At 38.6% G+C, this 26945-nt stretch overlaps 1 protein-coding gene across 13 annotated transcripts in view; it reads right to left on the bottom strand.

The window, feature by feature from the left end:
- The window catches only part of otofa (otoferlin a), a 77618-nt gene that overhangs the window by 18660 nt on the left and 32013 nt on the right, over nucleotides 1-26945 (bottom strand). For all 13 annotated transcript variants that reach the window (XM_044377336.1, XM_044377334.1, XM_044377339.1 and 10 more), the window contains exons 5-24: nucleotides 25119-25318; nucleotides 12604-12677; nucleotides 11030-11156; nucleotides 10616-10670; nucleotides 9386-9517; nucleotides 7947-8009; nucleotides 7408-7492; nucleotides 7136-7295; nucleotides 6560-6746; nucleotides 6160-6346; nucleotides 5197-5420; nucleotides 3866-3974; nucleotides 3462-3648; nucleotides 3071-3191; nucleotides 2638-2738; nucleotides 2154-2244; nucleotides 1470-1586; nucleotides 1143-1295; nucleotides 505-697; nucleotides 33-157 (exon numbers count right to left, since the gene is read on the bottom strand). In XM_044377336.1, the coding sequence (XP_044233271.1) occupies nucleotides 33-157; nucleotides 505-697; nucleotides 1143-1295; nucleotides 1470-1586; nucleotides 2154-2244; nucleotides 2638-2738; nucleotides 3071-3191; nucleotides 3462-3648; nucleotides 3866-3974; nucleotides 5197-5420; nucleotides 6160-6346; nucleotides 6560-6746; nucleotides 7136-7295; nucleotides 7408-7492; nucleotides 7947-8009; nucleotides 9386-9517; nucleotides 10616-10670; nucleotides 11030-11156; nucleotides 12604-12677; nucleotides 25119-25318 (2691 nt within the window). The remainder of the gene's footprint in view (nucleotides 1-32; nucleotides 158-504; nucleotides 698-1142; nucleotides 1296-1469; nucleotides 1587-2153; nucleotides 2245-2637; nucleotides 2739-3070; nucleotides 3192-3461; nucleotides 3649-3865; nucleotides 3975-5196; nucleotides 5421-6159; nucleotides 6347-6559; nucleotides 6747-7135; nucleotides 7296-7407; nucleotides 7493-7946; nucleotides 8010-9385; nucleotides 9518-10615; nucleotides 10671-11029; nucleotides 11157-12603; nucleotides 12678-25118; nucleotides 25319-26945) is intronic.

Genomic DNA, 26945 nt, shown 5'->3' with positions numbered 1-26945 from the left:
TCACAAATATACACACACTTTGAGAGTCTTACCTCAGTAACCTGGCTGTGTGTGGAGAAGAAGACCCTCGCAAAGGGGTCTGAAAGGCCACTGCTGTCAGCGGCAAACAGACTGCGGGCCTGGTACATGTGCGCTCTCAGCTGAAAGACTTGCTTCACTGTTTGGACACACACACAGATCACATCCCAATCAATTCCCTTTGTGAGCAATCTCATATTATTCAGAAAAGTGAAACACAAAGTAAATTAATAAGCAATAAGTGGAAGTCAAATGTCTGGTTCTGAGTGAGTTTGTGTGTGTGTGTTTGCTTCTAATTGATTTTAGAGTTAAAACTGAAATTAAAGAAAAACAACCAAAAAAACCAAAACGAGTGACTAAAACGAACAAAACAAACAAAAGAAACGAATAAAACAAAAGAGTGAATAAAAACTGTTAATGTTCCCATGAGTTACTTGGAGTGAGGAGGTGTTATCTGCCACATACACAGCTTGGGTGTGTACTTACTGTTGTAGACGAGGCTGACAGGGGGGATGGACTGAAGACCGGGGCCCATTTTAGCAGCTTTGATCTCTTCAAAACCATTAGGCAGACCATTGAGGAAGTCCTTCCTTTGCTTGTTGAGGCCCAGCCACAGATACAACTCCAACTTAGCCTGAACTGTCCAGCCTGCAGGACCAAAGCCCTTCTTACCAGGCAGCTGTGGACAAAGATTAGAGCAGCAATTAAGTGAATAATTATGAAGAGTTTCATTCAACAAAACCAAATTCACTTGCTGATTCTAAACTCAATATTAAGCATGCAGTACATCCTCTCCTTGGTATTGTTACAGTGAGTCAAACATTACGCATTATGCAGACAATGTTGCAACAAAGCCCAAATCTTATATATTAAGCAGCCACCTTATTGATTTTCAACCTTCTCTCTAGGCAGCTGTAAAAATGTACAAGTCTATTCACCATAATAGTGTTGTATGTTGTATCTTGACTTTTCATGACTACTGATCATCTCAAGGCAGCAATGTCTGGTGACGAGAATAATTAGAGATCTTGGACTGCACCTGAGGCTTAAAATTTCAGACGGTTGAGAATCAGCAAAGTGTCTTTAAATGTGAAACATGCTTACAAAGGCTGAGAAAGAGATACCTTGAGAAAGACAGCTTTGACTTTACCACAGTCCTTTCCTGTTTCCTCATCCACTATGGAGTACAGGATGTCTTTGGAAGGAATCCGGGCATAAGCAATGCGCTTGTTGTTGCTCATCATCCAGACAAAAACTTCTGGGATGCTGTGCTGTGGCTGGTAGATAAATACATAACATCATTTGTAGTTATATAATTGTTATATAATCAGTATGTTCATTATTCCACAGTATAAAATGTTTATATGCACTACAAATGTTCATTCTGCATGTGTGAAATGTGATTCACAGTTCAGATGCACTCAGTGTGAGCAGGTTATAAATAAAGTTACCTCGTCAGCAAGGAAGCGGAGCCTCTGCAGGAAGTTTTGCACCAGTTTGAGTTTGTCTCTGACTGTGTTCTTCTTCACCTGTGTCCGAATCTGTTTGGCTTGCTGACCCATGCTGTCCTGCAGGAGGGCAGTGTGTGAGGATGAAGCTTAATAGCAGTTCACCTTACACACACACACACAAACACACACACACACACACAATATACATGCACATGCTAGCGCTGGCCTCTGTTCATATTTAATTCAACCAACTGTATAAGTGGATTTTATTCAGAATACAAAAAACTGTATGGGTTGAGAATCTCATTTAAGAATCTCAATTAAGAGAATCTCAATTTAAAACTGCACAGAAATCACTGACACTAAATTTTCCATTACCACTGCATCACTACTTTGCATTCATTTTGAATTTCCTCTTGAAGCTAGTCAAAAGTTGACTTGCAACAGAATACAGTCATTAATCAGAGGAAAAATCCTTGCAGATGAGTTAGTATTAAAAAACATGCAAACATGCAAGGACTTATTACAAGGGAATAAATAACACATTTCAGAAATGTATTTCCTTGCTTGGCCTTTACAGGGACTTTTACACACTAAAAGTCACTGAACACTGAATAGCAGCCAGACTGATGCCATTTATCACAACTGCTTCCTTCCTTCTTTATTTGAGATAAGAAATCATACCATCTCTCTCATGCAGGACTTGAGCCGTTCTCGATCCAGTTTGGTTCTGCCTGCTTGGTTCACATCCTTGTTAGCCAGCGTCACAAACCGACTAGAAAGGATCAGAAAATACAGGGGATGACACATAATAGTGGCTTGACTGAATATATTAATATATTCTGTATTCAAATGTGTTATATTATTATTCCGCCTGTCCTTCTGCACACTAGAAAGGCACCACACTTGTAGTTGTAAAAAAAACAGAAGAACACAAAAAGAACAAAAATACAAAATGAGCTGTTGTCTTCATTAGCTTCTGGGGGGTTGTTGAAGATGGCAGAGGGCAGTTTTAAATAGTAAATATGAGTACTTTACTGTTTTTGGACTTACAGCAGATTTACATCTCTTAATATCAGTAGAAAATCCAGTATCAGCACTGACCTCGGAGTCACAATGCCAGTTTGGATAGAAGACTATGACACATGATTATTGTTATGCAGCTTGCCTGCAGCCAATGCTCAGCTCCTCCAGCACTCCCCTGAGTCGGCGCTCTGGAAAGGCCTTCTCTGTCTTAATGATCTCCTGAACATCATTCAAACCCTCTTCCTGTCCAAACACAAAACATACTGAAACTTAGCACAAAAGAAGTTTTGTTAGTACTCAAATATTTAAAACCAAAACATCAATTTTAAATGGAAAATTATGCTTATCTATTATCTATACATACTACCATCTACTGTCGTATACTTATATATTTATATGTATATGTATATATATGTGTGTATATGTATATGTGTATATATATATATATGTGTGTGTGTGTGTGTGTGTGTGTATATGTACAATATCTATAGACATACACACATCAGTTCTTGATGTAGACCATGGCTGATGAGGTCTACATCACTTATGCTTGCACAAGTGGCTTGCATACTGACCAGCTTATCAGCAATCTTGTCCATCATGTTGGAGTTGTATAGTCGTCTTCTTTGGTCCTGCCACCAGCTCTTGATGTAGACACACGGCTTCTTTTCAAAGTAAGGAAGATGGAAGTAATTCCTGTGAAGTTCAAACAAAATGACTCAATGATTAGTCTGAAACTCTGAAATTTTGTGCATAAACTGAATATGTGAAGGATTCTGCAACTACTTTCTTAAGACAGTTTATCTTTGCTGATGTACTATTGCTGATGATTATAATGGATTTTATAACAGTTACCTGAAAGGGGGTGACCTAGGCTTTCAATATACTGAGACAAAATTAGCAATGCATCAGAAATGGTTTTCTAAGCACCCTTGACCTTGCCCTTTGTGACCCTTGACCCCTGACCTGTCAGTGATGACAGGCTTCATCAGAGGAGTGGAGGAGACCGAGACCAGGTCCCCGTCCTCATCTGCTTCATCCTCACTGGAGTTCTGGATGAGCTCGCTCTCCTCCTCTTCATTTTCTCCGTCTTTCTTCTTCTTCTTTGCTGATGACGGCTTGCTCACGCCATCTATCTGGTTGCCATAGTTACCTGTGAAAGTGCAAAGCATTCCACGTGGTCAAGGAGTGCACGTGGTTACAGTGCTTACTAATTCTGTACACTGCCACCTCCAGTGTTATATCAGCAACTTGTGGAGTTTACTGTGCTATCTAAACGCATGAGATGATTCCATATATCCATTCTGTTAAATGTTAAATCTTAAATGTATTTTGACATCAACAAGATGAAATATAAAACACTGACTTACCTATTGTGATTTCAAAAGTAATTTGCTTGTCACCAATCTTCCTGTCGATCATTGTGGCCTCCAGGAAGGAACCAAAGAGGAAGAACTCCTCTATTTTTCCTGTGGCGCTCTGAAGGAGTGAGGAGAAGGGCAATAAAGACAAAGTGAAACATTTTATCAGACTGAAGTGCATTTATTGTACTGTAGTGTCTGTGGAAGAATTACTGCAGATTCTCCTTTCTGTAATTCAGTATGCACATAAAGTCTACCAGGCTACTCTCTGAATTACTGAGTTACTATACATTAAACTTGTAAGTGCACTTATTCATGATCCCACCATATTTGCCGGCCTGTGGTGCTTTTTATTCATTGATGTGATTATTATTAAAATATAAATGTTAATCATTGATCATTATTCTTTTAAAATGTAACATTATTTGCAGTAATTCATCACAATTCTTCTGAATAAGCCAACACATCTTGGCCCATTTGCAACTTAAATCCAGAACACTGAGTTGTCGGACTTATTACACACCAGTATATATGGGCCAATATACTGGACCACTACTGGCACAAATGCTGCTACCTTGGCACTCATTTCTGACTCAAACTGGGCCAAGTCTGCTCCCTTAGAACCAAACACACCCAGCTCACAGCTTGGTACACTGACAATTAATATGAAATCGTCTTGAGTTGGCAGACTACGTATATATATATTCTGTTACATCTCAAAATTAGGTTATTGGCATCCTTTCTTAGAAAGAAATTAGGATGACAAATGCACCTCTACTGTAGATGATCCAAAAGCACTGATGTACACATTTTACTTAGATCCAATCCTAAGTTTATGTAATATTTACAAGTAAGCCAGCTTACTTTAATTAGTACATTTGTCTTCAATTAGTAGTCTGTCTCTTCTTCAAAGCACAGGACTGGCACAGAGTCAGGCTGGCATGAATGACTGAGCTTCCCAGGGGAGACATTTACACCATAACAGCCAGGAGATCGAAGCTGGCAAGCTTGCCCAGAAGCATCTAATGTTTCTGATTTCCCTGATGAGCAGTTAACTACACATATGCCAATACAATGGTGGATTGTAACATTGCCATGTTTATTGTGGTGGTTAGGGGGTCAGGAGAGGACAAACAGCTTCTTGTTCACATAGATCACAGGTCAAGATAACAGCTTTTCTTTGACTGTTTTGTCAGATAATTTTGTTTTCAGTAATGTAGTCCGAGGAGCATTTTACGTGCAGGAATTACTTAACCAATGCAGTTCAACCACATAAAATCATTACTTCGAGAAGATACACCAAAAACGACCCACTTAGTGGTGTGAACAAGCCCTCTCACCTCTGAGATGTTAGAGACAGACTCCACCTGCACCTCAGTGGAGCTTATGATCTCAGGGGAAGTAGTGTCCAAAATCTCCACAGCAATGGAGAGCAGGAGACGGGCTCTGAAGGACACGCCTTCTCCTAGTCCCTCATTCAGGTCCTGATGCTCGTCCATGAGAGTGTACTGGCGGGTGGAGCCGTACATGTTGACCCAGGCTGGACCCAGGGTGGGCAGGAACCCTGAGGGAAGCAAACAGAGAAGAAATGTCTTTGAAATTTATGACATGAGGTGGTGATCTGATAATCCTTTTGATCATTTGATCTTTCTTTGACTATCTTAGTCTTTCAAGTATCTAGTTCCAGAGCATCAAATTGTCAACGTATTCACCTACAGCATCCAAAATCCTTGAAGAAAAATGTAGTATGCAGGATAGTCAATGTTCTTCTTGATTAGAGTCCATTTCTTTATCAAGACCACTTAAAAGGACTCCAAATCTTTTTGAACTTTTCCCTGGAGCCAACTCCTCACTGTGCATCAAGAAAATTATTATATTTTCTCCATGCATAGTGAGGAGGTACTTAAGCCCAGCCACTATTTAAAAGCAGCTAGACAAGCAGATTTTTTATTCTTCAAGAGAAGAACTTTGCAAAGATCACTTGTAAATCTAGGGGAAATTGGAAATGAGTTTTACATCTAACATTCAAATCATGTTTAATAATTTATCATACTGTGAATCATTCTCATGCAGTTTGGTTTAATATATACTAATGTATATATTGATTTTGAGTCCATATAAATGTCTGCTAAATTCATACGTCCATTATCAGAGGGTCAGATGGGTCATGTGGTTCAATCTATAGCGCAGCTAATTACTACATACAGTAAAATATTAACTAGATGACTAATCCATGTACTTGACAGCTAATCAATACTAATAAGACAAACTGTTCGCATGGTTCCCCGCATGTTTTGACCTACCTTTGTCACCATCATTGGATATCTTGCGTAGGTCAATAAAGTGGGTTCCTATGGCAACGTCATTGACCTTATCAGAGTCTCGTATTTGGACCTTCAGGCGTTTGCAAAGGGGAGGGAACAGCTCAGTGAAGACGACTTGCTCATTCCAGATTGGTTCATAACTGCTTTTCTGGACTGAAGTCTTCCCCTGGAGACACAAAACAGTGTTTAGATAGAAAGTACAAATACATTTGTGGTGCTCTGCTGGAATAGTTTTCAGGACCTTTAAGCGTTGTAAATCCACAATGCAATATCCAACCCACAGTGTATTCTACACGAGTAATAATGACTCCTGGGAGAATAATAACAAGCCCTAGAAACTAGCATGGGGTAGCAGAGAGCAGGATGTGGGGGGAATTACTTTCTGCCCAGCAAATTGCACTTGAACGTAGGGGTCAACCAGGTCTCTGTTCTCTCCTATGAAGGCCTTCTTCACATTAGCCATGATGCTGGTGTTCATTTTAGGAAGGCCCTCGGCGCGGTAGATCTTCACATAAAACCTCGCCCACTGCCGCTCTGCTGGGATGCCCTCTGGGAGAAGAAGGTTCCTGGAAGACAAATGGTGGCAAAGAGTAGATGGTCAGAGATAAGATTGTAGAATGATTGATTACATTTACAAACAGTGCAGTTTGTTGAAAAAGCTCTCCAAAGATAAGTTTTGGAGAGTAAATTCCTAATTACACAGTTCTAGTTATCATGATTTAATACTGTATGTCAGTCAATATGTTTGTCAATATATTTCAAAGGAGACTTATGGCAAGAGTTAATACAGATCTGTAAAAACTAAACACTGTTCACAATTCAGCCTGTAATCTGTTATTAATATATATGTATACTGGCCTTTAATTGTACATATTCCATTATCTACTACAATAAAAACAGAAATTTTACACACAGACATCATTTCAGTCTGAAACTGTAAGTAACAGCTTATTACCCCTCTATGTCGTCTTCATCGGTCTCATTGGCCTTGTGTGGTGTCTTAATGTTGTCGCCTTTCCCAACCACAGCAATGTCGCATTTTATATATCCTTTGCACCCTGCTGTGATGTCATCAGGATCAGACAGTATGGCCCATTTGTGGTAGAACTGGTGTTCTGGGGTATCAATCAGACAATCCATCAATCAAACAAAAGCATTTATCTGATGTAAACTTAAAATAAAGCTATAACAATGTGTGCATTGTATGAGTGGTTTAAAGTAGTTTACCAGGCTGAGAATAAACAGTTCCAACATCCATCTTGAAGGTTCCCACCAGGGTCCCACTCCGAAGAAGGTTTTTAGAGTGAATGACCTAATCAGAGAATTGAGCATTAAACATTTACATGAAGTACAAACTCTGAAACAATCATTGTTGTATTGTAAATATGTTCTTGGAAGTGTTATGGGGAGACAGAGTGGAGCATGCGCTGCATAAAATATGTATCATTTTACATTAAACATGACAAGTTATGTTAATCAGATCTCTAATGAACATAATTAATTTGATTTCTATGTTAATAATTAGCTCTACTAAGTGGTGGTATCCATATTTGCTCTGTACCATAAAGTATTAAGGTGTCTTCAATATTTTCTTCATTAACACATCTATTTATGCAGCAAAGTGCTCCAAAGTCAAACCTAAATGAGAGTTTAATAATGTAATGTTCACAATCTATGTACCACATACAAAAAAGGCAAAAAAAAGTGGTAGTTACAGCTTGTTTAGCTTTACAGCAATGTGCATTTTTGGTGTACGAATTACTTACTGAGAGCTTTATGATCTTGTCAAACATGACATCAGGAGGGACGTGGAAGTCAAAGACAAAATACTGCAGAGAAGAGAAAAAGTTTAAAATTAATTCAGTTATGCCTCCAACCAAAAACACTCAGAGTACTAAATGACACATTCTTCTTTCAGATTTGCTCTGAGACTAAAATGTGTCAAAATGACTGCTTTTAAAGTTCAGAACATCAATACAGAGTTCAACTGAGGAACCGAGGGAACAACAAGAATTGTGATCCTGATCTTTTCATTGTGTCAGGCTTGCATGAGATCAGCTGATTTTGTAGGGCAGTGGAACAATTTGTGGTCTTTTTTGGTATTTTTTAACCCATGTAGTGATACGTTATGATGTCATATTTCTTATGTTGTGTTGTTTTGCAATATTATCAGTGAACTTCCATAGACAAAAGATGATTGTAGTCTTCCACCACTGCAAATTTCATCGTCAAGCTCTCTCTGAAATGACAAAACTAGAATCAAAAGGATTTAGATCTGAAGAAAGAAAGCTGGAAGGACATTTATCCTGATCAGTCTGGTTTCCAGTTTGTCTGTCCACAAGGGATTTTCAGACAAACAGAAAAAAATCGATAGCTGACAAACTGTCACTTCCACTTGCTGCAAGACACAACTCAGAGGCTGAGCTCTACAGCATGATCCTCACCACTACTCACTAACGCTTCCTGCCAAAAGGGATTCTCTGCACTCCATGAACACTCTGAGCTGGTGAGAAAAGTGTTTTGATGTGTATTTTAATGTGAATAAACCATTAGGACATCATATCAGATGTTGTCAGAACACTAACAACATCTACCCTGCATTTTAGTTCAAGCATGTCTGGGTTGCATTTAGCCAGAAATCTGCTACATTGCACTACACTACAAAACAGGAGCAATGCACTGACTGATCTCTTCATGTTGAAAAAGTATCTTCACTAGAAATGCCACTGAGACAAGATACACTCATTATATCATACCAATCATCCTGTTTAAGGTCTTATTTGATAAAAAAAAAAAAAACAAGAAACAACAATTTATTTAACATATTAATGTTTACAAATGCTATAACAAGTGAAAAAATATTTATTGCAAGCACTGTCTGAGTGAATACATCATTGCTTCTACTTCTACAGTTAAATCTAATCTGATCTGATTTCATTATTCTGAATTTAAGCTCAACCTCCTTCAACAACAAATCTCAATGTTGCCAGAATGTGATTTAAGGCAGTTTGTATCCATTTAAAAACATGACTAGAATACTGCATAGATTAGATTTATTTTATGGTAGAAACAATACATGAAGAATAGGAGGCACAAACCGAATCTGACATTGAGGGGTAAAAAGGAAATTCATTTCCATATATTACATAAAAATGTGTCAGTCGCCTTCTTGCATAATGAAGTTTTAAACCATTAAAAGTCTCACCTCATTGTAGTATGGACAGTTGGTGGACTCCTTCATGGACGTGTACTTCTTGTCATCCCCAATCTCTACACACACCACGGGGTCCATGTTTAGGCCCAACAGCTGCCGGGCCTCGATCACTGTGATGCTAATCTGATAGGAAATATCACCCAGATCAGATGTGACACTGAATGCTAAAACAAACTGACTCTGTTCCAACAGTAAGTCAACTAGCAGCAACACCATCATCATCATCATAAATCATGCGACTATACAATACTGTAACTTCCCTGAGGACAATCATCTTCAACTTCAGTTTATTTAAAGTGCACATCACCCAGAGAGTCTCTGTACACTTTACAAGTCAATAAAACAACAGCAGAAGAAAGAAGCACGCGACATTACATGTAAAAGTAAACACACACGCACACACGCACGCATACACACACACACACACACACACACACACACACACACACACACACACACACACACAGGTAGTAATGTTAATATTACAACAAGAAAAAAAAAAAAGAAAAAGAAAAAAAAGATGTGTCCTCAGTCTGGATTCGAAAGTAGCAACAGAGCTTGCCTCCAAAATGTGCAGTGGTAGATTATTCCAAAGGCTCGACTACCAAAAGTATTGTTATCGAATCGAGGAACAATTAAGTAACCTGCACCAAAGGGAACATAAAGGACGTGATAGGGTATATGGAGCAATAAGGCTGGAGATATATGAAGGAGCCAATCCATTTAAAGCCTTACAAGTAAGAAGGAATTCAAAAGACACAACTCTAATGATTCTCCTGATTGAGGGTAGTGAGGGCTTCTCCCAGACTTTTTTTTTTAGCCTTTAATTTCACTCAGACATTTCTCCAGGCCAATGTAAAGTAGAATTTGAGAGACAAACTAGATCCAAGCTTAAGGTTTCAATATCCCTCTGGTTTAATTAGTCTTTGAATGGTGAAGAGGAGCAGAGAGAGAGACAAAAAAAAGAGAGGCAGAGAGGGTGAATCTGCTACCCACAATTGTGTGGTGTATTCATGTATTCATGTTTTCTTTTATTAAATAGGCCATGAAAATATAGGGCTTGGGCTACCAGTGGAGGACAATTACACTGTGTCCACAACTATTCTTTTACCTCTTTTCATTGATGTTGTAGTGTGCCATGATCACAAAACAAAAGGATTAACCACACAGTTTGGAAAATATGTATTATATACCCATTAACAGAAACAAACACAAACAAACCTGATAATCCACTGGTCGCCCAGAGCTCGGTTCCATCTTGATATCTGGCTTTGACCTGAAGAAATGTAACACAATCAGTCATTTTTCTACAGTGGATTGGCAGAATATGTTTTTGTGCGCTCCTACAATGACCTACTATGCTGAGTTTCAATACTGAACTGTCCATATTCTCATTTTTTATATCTTCTATAGTGCAATACCTTTAGAAATATATACTATTAAACAGCAGCACTGCGCGACCAGCTTCAATTTATTCTGCAGCATCAGCAGTTTGAGATGCACACTACTGACTGAGGCCATTAAGGCTGTGTGCGTACTATAACCTACTATACATGGAACTGAATATTTTATTGCACTCCTCCACTTGTGTATGCAGTGTGTGTGAGCATGTGTATGTCTGAACAAATAGGAGACCTCTTATTGGAGACGTTTGTGGTGACGGCAGTGACAGAGGCCAAAGAGATGGTGTCTGGATCCAGCACTCCAGCAAGACGCATCGCCTTCTTGTCCAGGTCCTCCATGTCCAGGACTGCCGGCTCATCTGGATGACAAGATAACAGCAGTGACATCAACAGCACCAACTAAAAATGAGTTGTTGGTAGAACCACGACAGTAGCTACCACTGAGGACACTCAGGTCATGTTCTCTGTATTCTTCTCAAAATTTGAGGGTTTTACGAACTTACTTACTTTCTACAACTAAAATCTAACACTTGGTGGATATTTTATAGGCAGATTCCAGCACTTTTTATATTCCATGTATATAAATACCACTGCTTTTAGGTCTATACATAAATAAAAAAATTATTAGTTTCCCAACTGAATTTGATTCCTGGCAGTGTGACATCATTTCATGTTGGGAAATAAAATTTGCAGACAACATATTTTTGTTGTAGCAATTAAAACAGTTAATAAGATGTTTAAAAAGAAATCCTGGGGAGGGAGCACTTGGACCAATGACCTTAGTTCTTCAAAAATAATGCAGTCCTGAATGAGACAGCCATTTCTATTGTCTACATGTACTGTATGATCAATAAAAAAAAAAGAGAAATGGGTTTCACTATACATTTCCCCTGTAGCTACACTACTGGTCAAAAGTTTTTGAACACTTACATTTTTCCAGTTTATTGAAATTATTGAATTTTATAGTTTAATCTCTCAACATACAAATAATTGGAGATTAAAAAAAAGAGAAAGAAATCATGGAATTTTTTTGTTTACCAAAATTCAATCCAAGTTTTTGACTCATCAAAGTAGACACATTCTGCAGCTGTGAACACACATTCTTTCTACAATGGAAATCAAATATTGTTTGGAAAGTTCTTCCCAACACTGTTGCAGAAGTTCACACAATTGTGCTGCACTTGCAGGTTGCTTTGCCCTCACCCTTCTGTCCAGTTCATCCCAAACCAGGTTTAGGTCTAGAGACTGTGCTGGCCATTGCATGATTTGAAGCCAACCATCTTGTTCTTTTCTTCTAAGGTAGTTCTGACACAGCCTGAGGTATATTTTGGGTCATCATGCTGTATGATGAACCCCTGACTAACTAGGCGTAGACCAGCGGTCACTCTGTGCAAGTCACCAACTCTGGATCCAGCAAAGAGCCTGAGACCATCATGCTTCTTCCTCCATGCTTTTATACAGACAGAAGGTATGTAAGTAATCAACAAAAGTTGGGACACCTGTAGGAATTGTTTGCATCAACTTTCAAGGCTTAATTTATGTCATTGCTGCAGAAAAGCTGTGAGTTGTTAACCTGTTACTTGATCCCTGAAATTTTACAGAATTTTTAGATTTTAGTAACCCTAATGTTTTATTTTACCTCTGGCAGTTTACCACTTACCTGTGTACCACTGAAGTTATTCACCACTTAAATTTTAATAAAAAATAGAAAAATGGGGGTGTTCTAAGACCAGCAGTAATTTGAGAGATTTAAATGAAAATTATGAATTTGGGGTCAAACGGGCCTTGTCTTGCGTGTTGCTTTACCTCCTTTCTTGTGATCGTCTTTAGAGCTCTTGATCTTGCCAAGCTTCATGGCTGAAAAGACTCCCTTCCCTGCTCTGGTGGAGAGAACAAGAGACAGCAGATGGGAGGAGGGGGGAGAAGGAAAATGAAAATGAACTTGTTGCTAATTCATCACTGATTCATCACTCAGCTCAACTTGTCTCATTAAGTTCACTCTCCGACAGCAGGCTTAAACCCTAAGAGATTCATTAACATGGAGAGCTGAACTTGACTTCAACAGGAAACCCCATTGCCCACTCGTGATCATAATCAAAACGCAACCCAACACCATAACGTCTATACATCATGGGCATCTTTGCGGCTTGGCTAGACATTTAATTCCAGTTGATTCAATCCCCCCCATCACTACCACCAGTTCTCCAGACCCTCAATCACAAAACAAGAGTATCCAGTGTCTCCACAATGATATTATCTGGATCACATATCACCGCAACAACAAAGAGCTGGTGATGTCACCAGCGAGACGACAAATGAGTGGCTTTAATAATTAAAAGTGAGTGTGACCGTCCAATTTGCTGCGGGTATATGGATACACATCAGGAAATTAATGAATAAGAAGGTTTTGCTTTTGTTTCCTCAAGCATTCAGAGTCAAGTGTATCAGAGTTCAGTTTCTGCTTTGATCTTTACCTGTTCAACCCTCAACCTTATTTCATGGACTGTGGAAAATTGGATGCACGGTCTTAAAGAAAAGTATGTCAACATCTCATTTGACAGGTTCATGACTAAGTGCAATAAAAGCGATTTAAAAGTAAAATCCTGGAGCCCCGTGAGCAATAAAAGTCAAGTAGGACTAAGTAATAATTTCCACCTGACAGGCAAGTTTATTGAATCATCAGTTCATGCATGAAAATTCCTGAAAAGTACCTTGAAAAAGACTTTGAAATGTGACATCTGGAAACATTTATGACTGAAGCAGTCAATCAACAGGCAATTAATTCACATTTATAATCATTTAAGTCATTTATCAAGCAACAATACCTAACCATTGCCCGTTCCAGCTTCTTAAATGTGAGGATTTACTGCATTTTCTATTTTATATCTTTGTAAATTGAATATCTTTGGGTTTTGGACTGCTGCTCGGACAAATCAATCATTATAAAGCTGTCACTATGAAATTATGATTGGCATTTCTTTCCTGTTCTTTTGACATTTTACAGGCTGAACGACTGACTGACTGATTGAAAACACAATTTATGATCCAGTCTATTTCCTTTTCTCCTTCATCAAAGTAAGATCAGACTACAAGCTACGAAAAGAAACACACACACACACACACACAATGTGCGAAAAAATACATACCACATGAAAGACACGACTGCTCCTACTCAACTCAACAGAGATAAATCCTCACCAAGCTTCCTCCTATTTCAAACTATATTTCCATATTATTCACCTGTCAGGTGCAGGTACTCCAACCAGGCAGATAACAGTTGGACAGGTGAGTGGATGGTGCAGGGAGAAGAGGAGGGGAGGGGAGGGGGAGAGGAAGAGGTGGAGGTGTGGAGTTTGAGATACAGAGAGAGGAGGAGGAAGAGGAGAAGGATGGAGGGGGTTGGGCTCTGTACACCATTTACTACTCACTTTTCTTCTTATTAGAGGTAAAAACTCTGCCAGAGTTCTGATTAGTTCCTTGTAAACTGAAATTCACATGATCAACCAACAAAATAACAAAATATGTTGGTAGAGTGTTTTCTGAACTGCCACCTCCATGGTTCAGTCTGGTTAAATAAATGTACTTGGTTGGTTTCCTACACTTAAGTGTAGCTCAGTCAACCAATGTTGACTGAGACAGGCTGGGAACGACTCACTTCCTCCCTAATATGGTAGAGACAGACAGGAAATAAGGGGATAAAGAGAAAACAAAAACATTACACCACTTCTACCTGCTCCTGAGAGAGAAGAGCTGCAATGATTAGTCGATTAATTGTTGATTGAAATAAATCTTTTTAAAAAAGATCTTTTTCATATATTAAATATTTTTTGGCTTTAGACTGTTAGTCAGACAAAACAAGCAAAGTGAAGGCATCATGAATGCTATATTTTCACTATTATTTAATATTTTGCTGACCAAGAGATTAATCAATTAGTCGAGAAAGTAATCAGCAGATTAATCGATTGTTAGTTGCAGCCCTGAAGAGAATTGATATTATTTGCAAGGTTATTTGTCAGGAAAATGTACATAAGTGGTTTTAAGCCCTTGAACAGATGACTAATGTAATCCTTTTTCTGAAAGTCTCTATCAACAGCTGTAGACTGCAGGCATGAAGCTCTAGCAGGTGAAGACATCAAGAGTGAATCCTCGGCACAATTTCAACGATTTTCAGTCGAAAAAGGGAACAAAGTAATTGGAAAATTCTAGGGAATAAACAAATAGAGCCATCAGATATTTTACTTACTTGTCTTTGCTCCCTTCTCTCTCTTTTCCTTTCCTTTGCTGTGTCGAGTTAAGAATGAATACAAGGACAAACATCAAAAAAGCTCTTTCAGCAGGAGGCCGTGTCTGAGTTTGAAATGAGATGAACCTTGAAAGTTATTCTTTTTTTCTACCAAGCCATCTATGCCTCTGTGCTGATGTAATGATGAAATGTAACCTTCAGAGATGTCAGTGAAAAGGCAAAAAAGTACACAAGTGGGGTTGCCAATTAGTGTTATGGAAATATGCAAGTTCCCAGTGTACTTTGTATGTTGGCAGGTGAAACTAACTCACGGTAAAACTTTGAGAGATGGGGCAACTTGCTGAGAAGTTGAAGTCAGAAAAGAAGTTAATATTTTCTCTCTCTTTCTTTTCTTTTGATCTGAAATAAAGATCATAAATGTATCAATGTCTAAAAGTGTAACACTGCACATCAACGAAACACAAATGACAAACACCTTGAATGAGAAGAGCTCATTCAAGCTTTGCAGATGTAAAGATAATAGTCTTACTATTGTATGCAAAGCACATTTATTGCATATTTAAAAGCACAGGATTCAGGCCATGTATGCACATGTATGCTTAAAGCTGAAAATGAACTGTGTAGTATGTCTGGGGGGTGATAGTGTGCGAATCAATAATACATGAAAGCATGAATAAATTGCCTTGTTACACGTGTAAATTGCAGCAAAGATGAATGATATAACTGTGGAAGAATTATTCCCAAGGATATTCGCCGCTATCTGGCAGCTTGACTCCCATCTCCTTGGTAAAACAGGCATTTCAAACTGTGCATAAAACATTTTCCTCACAGTTATGAATTCATCTTTAATGTGCATGTCAAGCAGTGGGATTAGCGTGAGAACTGCAGTTAACTCCAGAGATCTGACTATGAACTTGCTGCAAGCAGATGGTCAAAAATAAATAGATGTCTGTTTAAATGGTGGTTTAATAGGAGGTTACTGTTCTGCCACTGTTGGTTTGTTTCACTTGAATTTTTCATTGCCAGTAGCAACCACTACTGGCTAAATAAATATCACAACAACTATTGGATGGATTGCCATGAAATTTTGTACAATCATACTGCCAAGACAATGTATCCTACTGACTTTGATGATTCTTCTAGATGAACTGGCTGGACACCTATAGGATTGTGCAACCATGTCTAGAAATTACGTTCATATACAACTAAATCATTTTAAATCATTTATTACATTGAGTTGACAAATATAAACGCTGCTTGGATTGTGTTCACAGGAAACGTTTTTTTCGAATGAATGAAATGCTGCATTTATATATTGCTCTGAAGTTGGAGGGAAGGGGCCGGGGTAGATGAGATGCAGGTTTGCACCCTGAGTCCTGTGTGTGGTTACAAGTAGGCAACAAAAGCACTTTTGTTAAGGTTAGTGAAAGATTGTGGTGTCGCTTGCATGTTAATAAACATGTTATGCTTCAAGTCACTACCGACTTTTTTCTGTTATAAACCAAGACCATGATCTTTCCCTTAACTTAACCAAGTGCTGTCAGTGCCTAAACATAACCATAAAAAGTCTAACATTGCGGTAGTTTCTATTAGCTGATATAACAACTAGATATGTTGTCTCGGAACATTTCACTGAATCTTGCCAATTACATTAATTTTTTAACGGTATTTTCTCATTATGTCAAGAGAAAACGCAATTCAGCCAGTATTATTTTCCTATCAAAATATATTTGCTGTTGCAATTTGTATATGAATGTAATTTCTGGGAGACAGGGTTGGATTGTGTGCCATATAATTTGGTACAGATATTCATGGTTCCAGATGATGTATCCTACTGACTTTGGTGATCCCCTGACATTTACTCTAGTGCCACCATCAGGTTGACATTTTGTCGTTTGAAGTTAAATGTGTTACTGGCTGGATTACATCTAGCACCATCACCAGGTCAAAATTTTAATTTGTCCAATACTTTGTACACTGTCCTTTGTGTTTAGTGCTAATTACCAAATATTAGCATGCTAACATACTGAACTAATATGTAGAACATGGCAAACATTATACCTGCTTAACATCAGCATATTAACATTGTGACTGTCACCATGTTAGCATGCTAATGTGCTAAATTCAGAATGTTAGGCATTAGCATTTAGCTCAAAACACCATTGTGCCCAATATAGCCTCACAGAGCTGCTAGCGCGGCTCTCTTATAACAATACCCTCAGTCTGACTCTTGTTTATGATTTACCATCTTCTCTCTGATTTTTAATCACCGTTGTTGAATTTGTTGTGATTTTACAGTTGTTGCTTCGAGTAAAAACGTCAAAACTCAATTCCTGTTTTCAGCCTTTATTTGAAATGTGTTTAGCTTGCTACAAAGATGTGCACCTACACACACAGTGAAGGCAGAATTTTGAATTATTTGATCAATGTATAAGAAAATATAAGGTTGGTGATCTCTATGTCTGATATTTTTTGTCATAGTGGTGAATGTGTATCAAAATCTGTGTTTACAACTCAATGGCCAGAATAAAACATTGGCATTGTACATTTCTGCAGACCACGGATACACTGAATGTCTATGTTTCAAGGTTGGCCATTATCAGTTGAATAATTATGTTTTATGATGTGACAATGCTGTGGTTAAGGTCACTTTTGAAATATTGGTTTGAGATGTATTGTTGAAATGTTGATATGCTACGTATAAAACCCATTGAAATGTAGAGATTCAACGTATTTGTCGTCTGCAGAAACATACAATGCCAAGCGATCAATAATTCATTGATCAGGCTACTGTATGTTCTGCACTGGGGGCTCTGCTGAATGGAGCTCAATAAGCTAAGCCCTACACACCTGTTCTTTCATTCACACACATGGACTGGATGCACATATTTTGGTACTTTCAGGATCCTCTGGACTTGAGCCAGACAAAGATCAGCTACCTGATAACAGAGTTTGGGAATGAAAACTCTCACTAAAGCAGAACCCTCTGTCCTAAAACTGTATTGAGTGTTCTGCAGTCCTCTCTCTCTTTCTCAGTACTTGATTTCTTTATTTGGCAAATTTCTTCTCCTGCTGCTCAGAGCATCCAGCCGTGTTTTTCCAACTTTCCACTTTGACTGTAGTGAGACCTTTAATTTTATGTGAGTAAAACAGATAAAACGGAACATCAATCTTATTTATCCCTCTGATATTGACATCTCCTCTCAGGCGCTTTTCTGTAGCCACCTCATTTACCTACAAGACAGTTAATTGATCCCAGTAACTGATATGCTTTGCCTGTGATCTTGAGAGTGTTTGCTCATAACTTTACCCTCATTAGTGTTACATAGTTAGAAGCTTATGCAATTTTCATGCTTTCACACCACCCCCAAAAAAGTCCTTTGAGCTTTCATGGCCTACATACAGCAAACAAAATATTAAAAAAACACAAACTTAGGGCTATATTGTGTGTTTATGTGTGATTTTATGTGTGATCGGCATGTATCTGTGGAATAAATACATATTTTACAGTGTGTAGTTTGGGTGTATGATTTATGAAGTGAGGTAAGACGTTCTACAAAATGCAGACTGGAGAAGTGAAGAAAAACAAAGGGATGTTGAGGAAAATGAAGAGGAAGGCAGAAGTATGAGAATGTACAACCCTGTTTTCTATGAACACGTAATACTTTTTAAAGTTTAATATACATTCCAAATAGTGCTCTTGCATTTTTTACTCTGTTATTGCATCAACTGGCCTGGAAAAGAAATCTCTGGATAATACATTTTCATTCTGACTGCTTTGAGGGCTTTTAGAAACAAAATGTTCCTTTTTCCCTCCCCGACATCGCTGATGACGTCAAAGGAATTCCAAAACTCTGCTTTTATCTTACTGCAGTGATGTGCGGTCAGTGTAGGCAGTGCCTCACCAAAGCTAAAAAGAAATGTTGAGATTACATGGTAGTTGTATCTAATGATCATTTATTCATATTAATAATTCATAATTTTATTAATTTTATTTTAAATTTTCATTATTCATAATTTGTCTCAGGATTACACATACTCCAGTAAAACTAGTCAGAATAGTTGTTTTAAAAGTATAGTATGCTCCTTTTGCCACAGCTTGCTCCTAAAATCTACTGTTCCTGAATACTGAGGCTATCTGTGCCTCTGTCTGCACTAAGGCCAACGTTTTTGTAGATTTGCAGATGATCAAAGCCCCACCCTGCCTCAGCCCTACAGTCTATGGCTCTTCAATGTTACAAGACATCCACTCCTTCTCACTCTGGGCTGCGCCCTTCCCCGGCTAGTGCACCTGTTACAGATGTGAGTGTGTTTAATGACCATCTGCTGGGGGCATCATTAGTGAGCTAAGCAGTTAGCATGTTACATGTAACGATGGCTATTAGGTTTTAAAGACCAGTGGTGTCTATTAAAAGGACATATTGACGCCATGTGGATATCTACAGTTTAAGACTTTTTCTTCAACAGTTTGACAGAATATCTGAGGAGCTAATGCTACAGCGATTGCACGTAGCTCCCTTCCCCGGCTAGCTGCTAGCACTTAGAGCGGAGAGCTTAATGGCGGTAGTCAGCATGGATATTTTTTACTTAAAAAGATTTGTCTTATGAAGAAACTTATGAAACTGAGGAATACCAACTAAGTCATTGACATCTTTGTCCAGAGGGACAGGCGCATGGATATCATCTACAAATAAAGTATGTATCCCTTTAATTAAAAAAAAAATTATATATATATAATTTATTGATTTATTTTTTACTTTTTAAAAATCCTTTTATTGGTTTGTGTATGTTGTCTGATGTCGTCACCAGACACTCATTGTGTGTGGTTATCAGTGTGCTCTTGCGCATTTTGTAGTAGTGAATAAGCTGTTTTTTACTTATTGGTATGCTGACACCAAACTTTCTCTCTCTGTAATGTGTGAACACATTATAATGTGTCCATTGATTAGGTTTGATTGTGCATTAGTGCCACATCAGACTGACTTTGCAGTAGTCCCTTGGCATATTTGCTGATTTATAGTCTACCTAATGTAGACTATATTTGATCTATTCATATGTAATATGAACGTGGGCTGCCATATTGATAGGTAACTGCCTACCCAGGCAAAGATTTCACTGCACGCTCCTGATAATAATTTCTAATGAGAGGATTAGATCCTCCATATGATAGTTTTTTACAACCCCTATCTGGGACAAATACACAGGTAATGCAGAAACTGGGATTTACCCCAAGAGGCATGTCTTCATGTCATCGTCAACGGGGTTTTGGAACAGAAAAAACAGCAGAGAAGTGCTTACACACTCAGCTCAAAGTGTTCAACATTACACACCATAGAATCACACAAGCAGAGGGAAAACATCACTGCAAAACTCAGCAGCAGAGCTGACAAACACAGAGAGGTCCCCCGCGAGAATACCGCTACACGAGAGAGAACAAGGAATGTCAAAGATTCAAAAGACGACTGTGCCAATCCAGCATCTGTCTCAGCAGAAGAAAACAAGCCGCAGAAAAAATACAAAAAATAATATATAAATATCCACAAATAATTTAAAACCTAGCATGAAGGATTGAAAATGACAGATCACAGTTTTTAACTGATTGTATAGATTTAATAAAATGTAGCTATATTTTTTTTCTTTTTATGGTACATATCACTAAGCCTTAAACAGAAATGGACCCTATAAAGCCTTACCTCTGATTTCACTGTGTCAGCTCCAGTATGTTTTGATTTACTGATCTGAAGACTTTTCATTTGCTGACCAGGGCTTACTGCACTGTAGCTACATTTGAAAGCTGACAGCTTGCAACAGTGTACAGTAGATTTCTTCTGCTTGATATTTTACATCAATAAAAGCTGAACACCAAAGAAAAACCTACTCTACATCAGTGTTTAGCAATGCAATCCCATTCTCTAGGTATGAAAACTCTCTTAAAGGCCCCACACAGATGATTTCAATTGTTCTGCCTAGTTAGACCCCTGGTTACGTTAAAGTTGGGTGCAGCTAAAAGGTCTAATCAGGCAGCATTAGTGAAAACACCTGTGTAAGTGAACTATGGGTGTGAATATGTATAACCACGAAATCTAAGATTATATGAATGCCACGTTTCTGTATTATCTAACATTTCTGTTGTTATGAATGTTTCTGCAGGGAGTCAGTGTTGCAATGAGCCGCCAGTGCCAGAGACACACATATGTTACAGCCCAATGGGATAAAGACTGTTGAGATAAAAGAGCACATAACACCTGTGACACGGTGCTGTGCAATGATACATCATCAGCACACAGTATGATGCCAGATCTGTCTTTGAAGAAACAGCTATTTACACTGATAGACAAATGAATCGCACATAAAATCAGAATGGTAAATCATGGATAAATCAACAGTTGCCTGAGTAAATTATCCTTTCAACAGAGGCTTTGCTCAAGTTGAATTGTCTCCTTTGAGTGCAGATTTGATTCTATGCAAATGGATCATCCATATTTAAATGGTTAGAATAAACACAAAGACTATTTACAGCAATATGTTTCAGTGGGGCGATGCTGATTAATTTTGTTTCTGCGGGGGAAAATCCTGCCCTATTACTGCTTTGCATCTGTGTTAAAGTATGATCATACAATGTTCATCCCCATTTCATCTCATTGCTCTGCTTTGTTTCCAGTGTTTGATGTCCACAGATCAAATGACAACTGAGGCTTTAAATCCATTCTTTTCATGTCTGCCAAACGCGCTCCTCTGCATGCACTATTCAGCAGATCTGCTTCACTGGCAGTAAAACTACGCAGCAGGTGATTTATTTATTAGGAATAATAAAACCTCTGCAGAGCCGGCTCATTGTGGTGTCGCAGATAGCACAAAATGCTTTATGGGTGCTGCCATAAATCATCCTGCAGGCCCAGAGACCATGTGGAGGGAGGCAGTAGCAGTGGGATGATTAAGTTTAGGGGCAATTTCACTCAATTAATGGGAAGAGGAGCAACCAATATGCCTTAATAAGCCACCTACACTCTATTGCATTCATACTGTGCAGTTATAATGAAATTCGATGCCCACTGAAACGCGCATTGAGCACAAACTTTCCTGTAAGCAGCATCCATGACCTTTAGGTTGTATGTGATATAATTGAAATAGACAGCAGTGACTGGGGTTCCATGTTCAATGTAGTTTGTTCCACATTCATGTATAAAAGCAGAACAGTATGTGAGAGATTTATGATAGAGGAGTGCATCTCTGCCCCTCGGGTTTTAAAAAATTCAAAAAAATTATTCCTGTTCTCGCAAAGTTTTATGTCGAAAGTCACAGAAGAAGACTATGGCTATGACTTCGTCAAATGTATCTTCCTTATAGAGAGAAAATATTTCTGAGGAGACATTGCTGTGAAATGTTGCATCAACATGAAAGCGGAGGTAGAACAGACACACAAACCCGCACACCAAAAAAGATTTGAAGCACACAGCAGGCTGGTGGAAATGTACCTGGAGGCTAAACTGTTCAAGACATTCTCGTCCTCTTTATCCTCCTCCTCCTCCTCCTCCTCCTCCTCCTCCTCCTCTCTAGGGGAATTAGAGAGTCATCCCAGGTTATCATCTCCGGCACATTCATGCTTCATTTTGCGAAAAAAGGACAATTAACACTGGCTGTAGCGCCTCAGCATTCAGGACGCAATGAAACACTGGTAACATTCTGAAAACCTCTCATCCAGAGATAAACAGAGGAGGCTGGTAATTCGCAATGTAAGAGGTTTAGATGAGAAGTGGCAAGGCTATTAAAATCTTCCACAAGCCCATCAGTCTGACCAACACCGGAGTGAGGCAGATTAGAGCTGAATGTGGTAGCTAGGCTGGAAGTTACTAGTATTTTGTCAGCAACTGGTTCACTTTTTTTTTTGTCCAAGAAAAAAGCTGCAAAAGCCATTGCAAAGACTGACTGACAGCTCCTTGCTACCACGGCATCACACACCAAGGACGGAGGGCTTGTTCATCTGAAGGAAGGTGTGGAAAACAGATAATGCTGACTACAAGCTGACTACAAGTTTCCAGAGTTTGGTGAAGATTAGTTTGGTAGCTAATTTCACCTCACTTTTATTGAACCCATTTACAGCATTTCTACAAAGCAGTACTTACTTTTATCTTTGTCGACCAAATCCAAATACTGTATCTGTTATATAATTCCTTTGGGATGCTCTAAAACTGAGATTAGTCAACTTTTCTTGTTTTCCTCGGGCTGCTTCACATCTCACATTGGCAGACTCTGAATAGTTTTAATGTTATGCTATAAAAACAGTGAAACTTCAGCATTCAGTGTCAACAAACAAAAATAAAAACATGCACACGACGGCATTCAGCCACACACACATATACACAATTTTTCACACGCCCATTCAATATGCAGTATAAAGATGGATTTATGGGTCTGGCTTTGCAGATAGTCTCAGTGGAAATACCACCCGCAAATGATTTCTCATAGTATTCAGCAAAAACACAACAAGGAAACTGCCGAGGAAGACCGAGTATCATGCAAAGAGCAGCCTGCGGGGCAGAGGTTCCTACAGTATTTCATATTAAATCTACATAACCTCGTACAGCCTGGGACCACTTGTCTGTTTTTATAAACTGCCATTTGCAAGGAATTATAAAATTATAAACTGTATAAACATCTCTAGCCACCCATGAGTGCTGTTGGAAAATTTGTTAAGAAAAGCTTCTTTCAGTCTTTTTAATGTTGTCTGTTGTCTGGGAAGGACGAGGATTCCCTCAGGCAGCATGAAACCACTCATGTTAATCATGAAATTGACCATGAAAATGGGGATGTCAGCTAGGCTAAAACACATCTACATGTTAATTTTCATACACTCAATAGAAAAAAGGACAATTCTGATGTGCAAAATTAACACAAGATAATTAATTGAAAAAATATTTAGTATTTAAATATCAGACATCTTAATGGAGATGTACCATGCACATTTCCAGGTCTGTATTCATATTCTGGGGCTCTACTGGAATATCTGTGCATGATTTACAGTTCAAAAAATGTTATGTTATACTGGCTCTTTATGCAGCCCCTCAGTTCAGCCTCTGTCTGAAGCAGGCCTTTTTAGGTCCTGTCTCTTGAAGGCCCCCCTCCTGATGAGCTCACTCCGTTCTTATTGGCCAGCTTCCAGAGCCTGCAGCAGCTATGTAAACAAACAGTAGTGATAGGATTTCACTTATTTGTTCTGTTCTTTACTCAAAGTGGACACTTCTTAAATACATCCGTACATGTTCGAGCTGAAACCTGATCCAAAATATGCAAGTAGACACTGCAAACAACCTTCGCAACAAACTAGCAACAAAAAAAATACATAATGGACAGCCATTTGTGGACATGTGCGAATAATCTGATGTCAGTTTTATGGGGACGTAGAGGCAACATTGAAAATGGGGCGTTTAGAGCAGGCTGAAGCACATAGAACATAGACATCCGACATTATAACAGTACATAAATGACAGAAAATCACAAAAAGCATCTTATGTCCCCTTTAAGTAACTTATCATAGGCTATAAGCTGTTTTCTACATAACTCTCTTTCCAACTGCACTGTTTATTTGCACAAATATTGACCATATCTGCATCATATACTAACATGTTAGATTATGTTGAGTACTCTCATAGTCACATGCGTAAAGATGTTCACAGATGATGACTGAGTTGATAGAATTTTCTTTTAACTTTGTATATTTGTAGCATTAGTGACTGGCCACTAGATCTTTGGTGTATATGTCCATTGTCTTTTAGCACAGGACTCCTAAAAGTTCCCCTAAATATAGTGACAGATATTATATCAGCTTGACAGCATGAGGCCTCATGAACATGTGATGGCTCCATCTGTTAAACTCAATCCATTTAAGGGTTTTCTTTACGTGTGTGCGCCTGTAGTGCTTTTAACTTTAATGAGCTCTCTAAAACTTGAGTATATATATGAAACAACAAATCTTTTTGCATAGCTATGTCCTCAAATTATTGACATCGTTTCACAGCCTAGTTGATTGTTAAGTAATAAAATGAAGTCATCATGGAAATAATTTGTATGTTTGACTCACTTTCTGAAGGTTGGTATGGATCCCTGTAAAGATCGTCCAGGAGATGTTCCTGACATGTGGCTTTGTCCTGACAGCAAGCTGTCCGTCTCAAAAGCAAACATCCCGTCACGGTCATCAGGAACATCCAGAAACTCCCCGTCACTCCACACGCCCACCGTGCCATCCATTGGTTGGTATCTGATCTCTATGGTAACGCTGGTCTGATAAAGGAAAGTTGATGACAATTAATTTACATTATCAGCAGACAATTAGCAACTTCCACAGAGGTCAAGGTGAGGTTATTGACTTCAGAGCATTTGGAGGAAATGTTATTTTTCAAAAATGTATCAAAACAATTTGTATAATAACCAAAAGGTGTCAAATTATCCCCCTTTTGAGCAGATGACATTATCTTTCCTCCCAGCTGCTTCTGATACTTCTATCATTCCTGCACCAAAATCACCTCAGGTCTGCTAAAGCAAGTCACATGTATTTTCCTTTTAAATGTCAATTCTGTTTTATCAAATACTACTTTGTGGTCTGTAAGTTACTTTGCAGATGTGGCTCTATGGATGGTAATGTTGGACAGTCAGTCCACCACTTTTGTCCATATTGAAATATCTCAACAACTATTGGATGATTTGCCATCAAATTTAGTACAAGTGGACCCCAGAGGATAAAGCCTCCTGACTTTGATGATGCTCTGACGTTTCCTCTAACGCCAACAGCGGGCTGACATTTGTGGTTCAGGGTGTAATGTTTCACTTACATGGATCTCCATAAAATTTGGTTGCTCCCCATTGGATGAATGTTATAACTTTGGTGATCCCCTGACTTTTCATATAGCTCCATCATCAGGTCAAGATTTCCAATTTCCAATTGTCCATTATTTCAGTTTATGACCAAATACCTGCAAAACTACTAGCCTCAGCTGTACTTTAGGTTTGTGCTAAGTAGTAAATGTCAGCATGAAATCATACTAAATTAACTAACTTTTGAGCATGGTTAACATTATATGTACTAAACATTAGTATTTTCATTATGAGCATAAGAGCATGCTGCATTAGCATTGAGCTATATTAATGTGAGTGTCTACAATTTTCTAAATTTCTTTTTGCTTTTACACTAACATTATCACGTTGACAGGGTATTTATAGGCCAAATCAAGCCTGTGGTTAAAGAGACAAATTAAATTTTATATCAACTATCAATTTAAGGCTTACTCTTGGCAAGTCTATTGCAGTGCATTTAATTGTGTTTAGAAAAAGGCTGTCAATACAGGCGACAAACTTTGACAGGACTATAAATCAAATCTTCTCCCCGGTGTTTTACAGGGGAAATTTGGATTGACAGTAACTGCTAGTTTAATCCAGGTCAAAATCATGGGTGGCACCATAGTTTGTCTTTAGTGTCTTGCGGGCAGTCGGGCTTGTACAAATATTATCCTCCTGACAATGACCTGATCTTTATTACAAGGTGGCCAATTTATTCTACTGACAAAGACAGATGAGGGGAGAATATACACGAGGCCACAGGGCTCCCGTTCCCTCTCTCTGTGGCGCTTTCCCTTCCTTACATTCTCGCAAGGCAATCACTGTAGTCCATGAGGAGTTAGATTTGTTGCTATAGCAACCATAAAAGTGTGCACTTGTAAGTAAAAGTGTTGCTCTCAGGTTATAGCAGCTTTAGTTTCTTGCTACAGGGATGTACAGTTCTCCTAATCGTGTATGTCTGTGTGTGTGCGCGTGGATGTGTTTGTGTGTGTGTATTAAGCCCTAAAGCACTCCCATGCTGTGTGTCATCATCTCAGAAACATCACATCAGCACTCCTAGCTCCACTAACACAAT

This window comes from Thunnus albacares, chromosome 16 (assembly GCF_914725855.1).
Source record: "Thunnus albacares chromosome 16, fThuAlb1.1, whole genome shotgun sequence".
In the NCBI taxonomy this organism is placed as follows: Eukaryota; Metazoa; Chordata; class Actinopteri; order Scombriformes; family Scombridae; genus Thunnus; species Thunnus albacares.
This window is presented reverse-complemented; position numbering and strand designations above follow the sequence as displayed.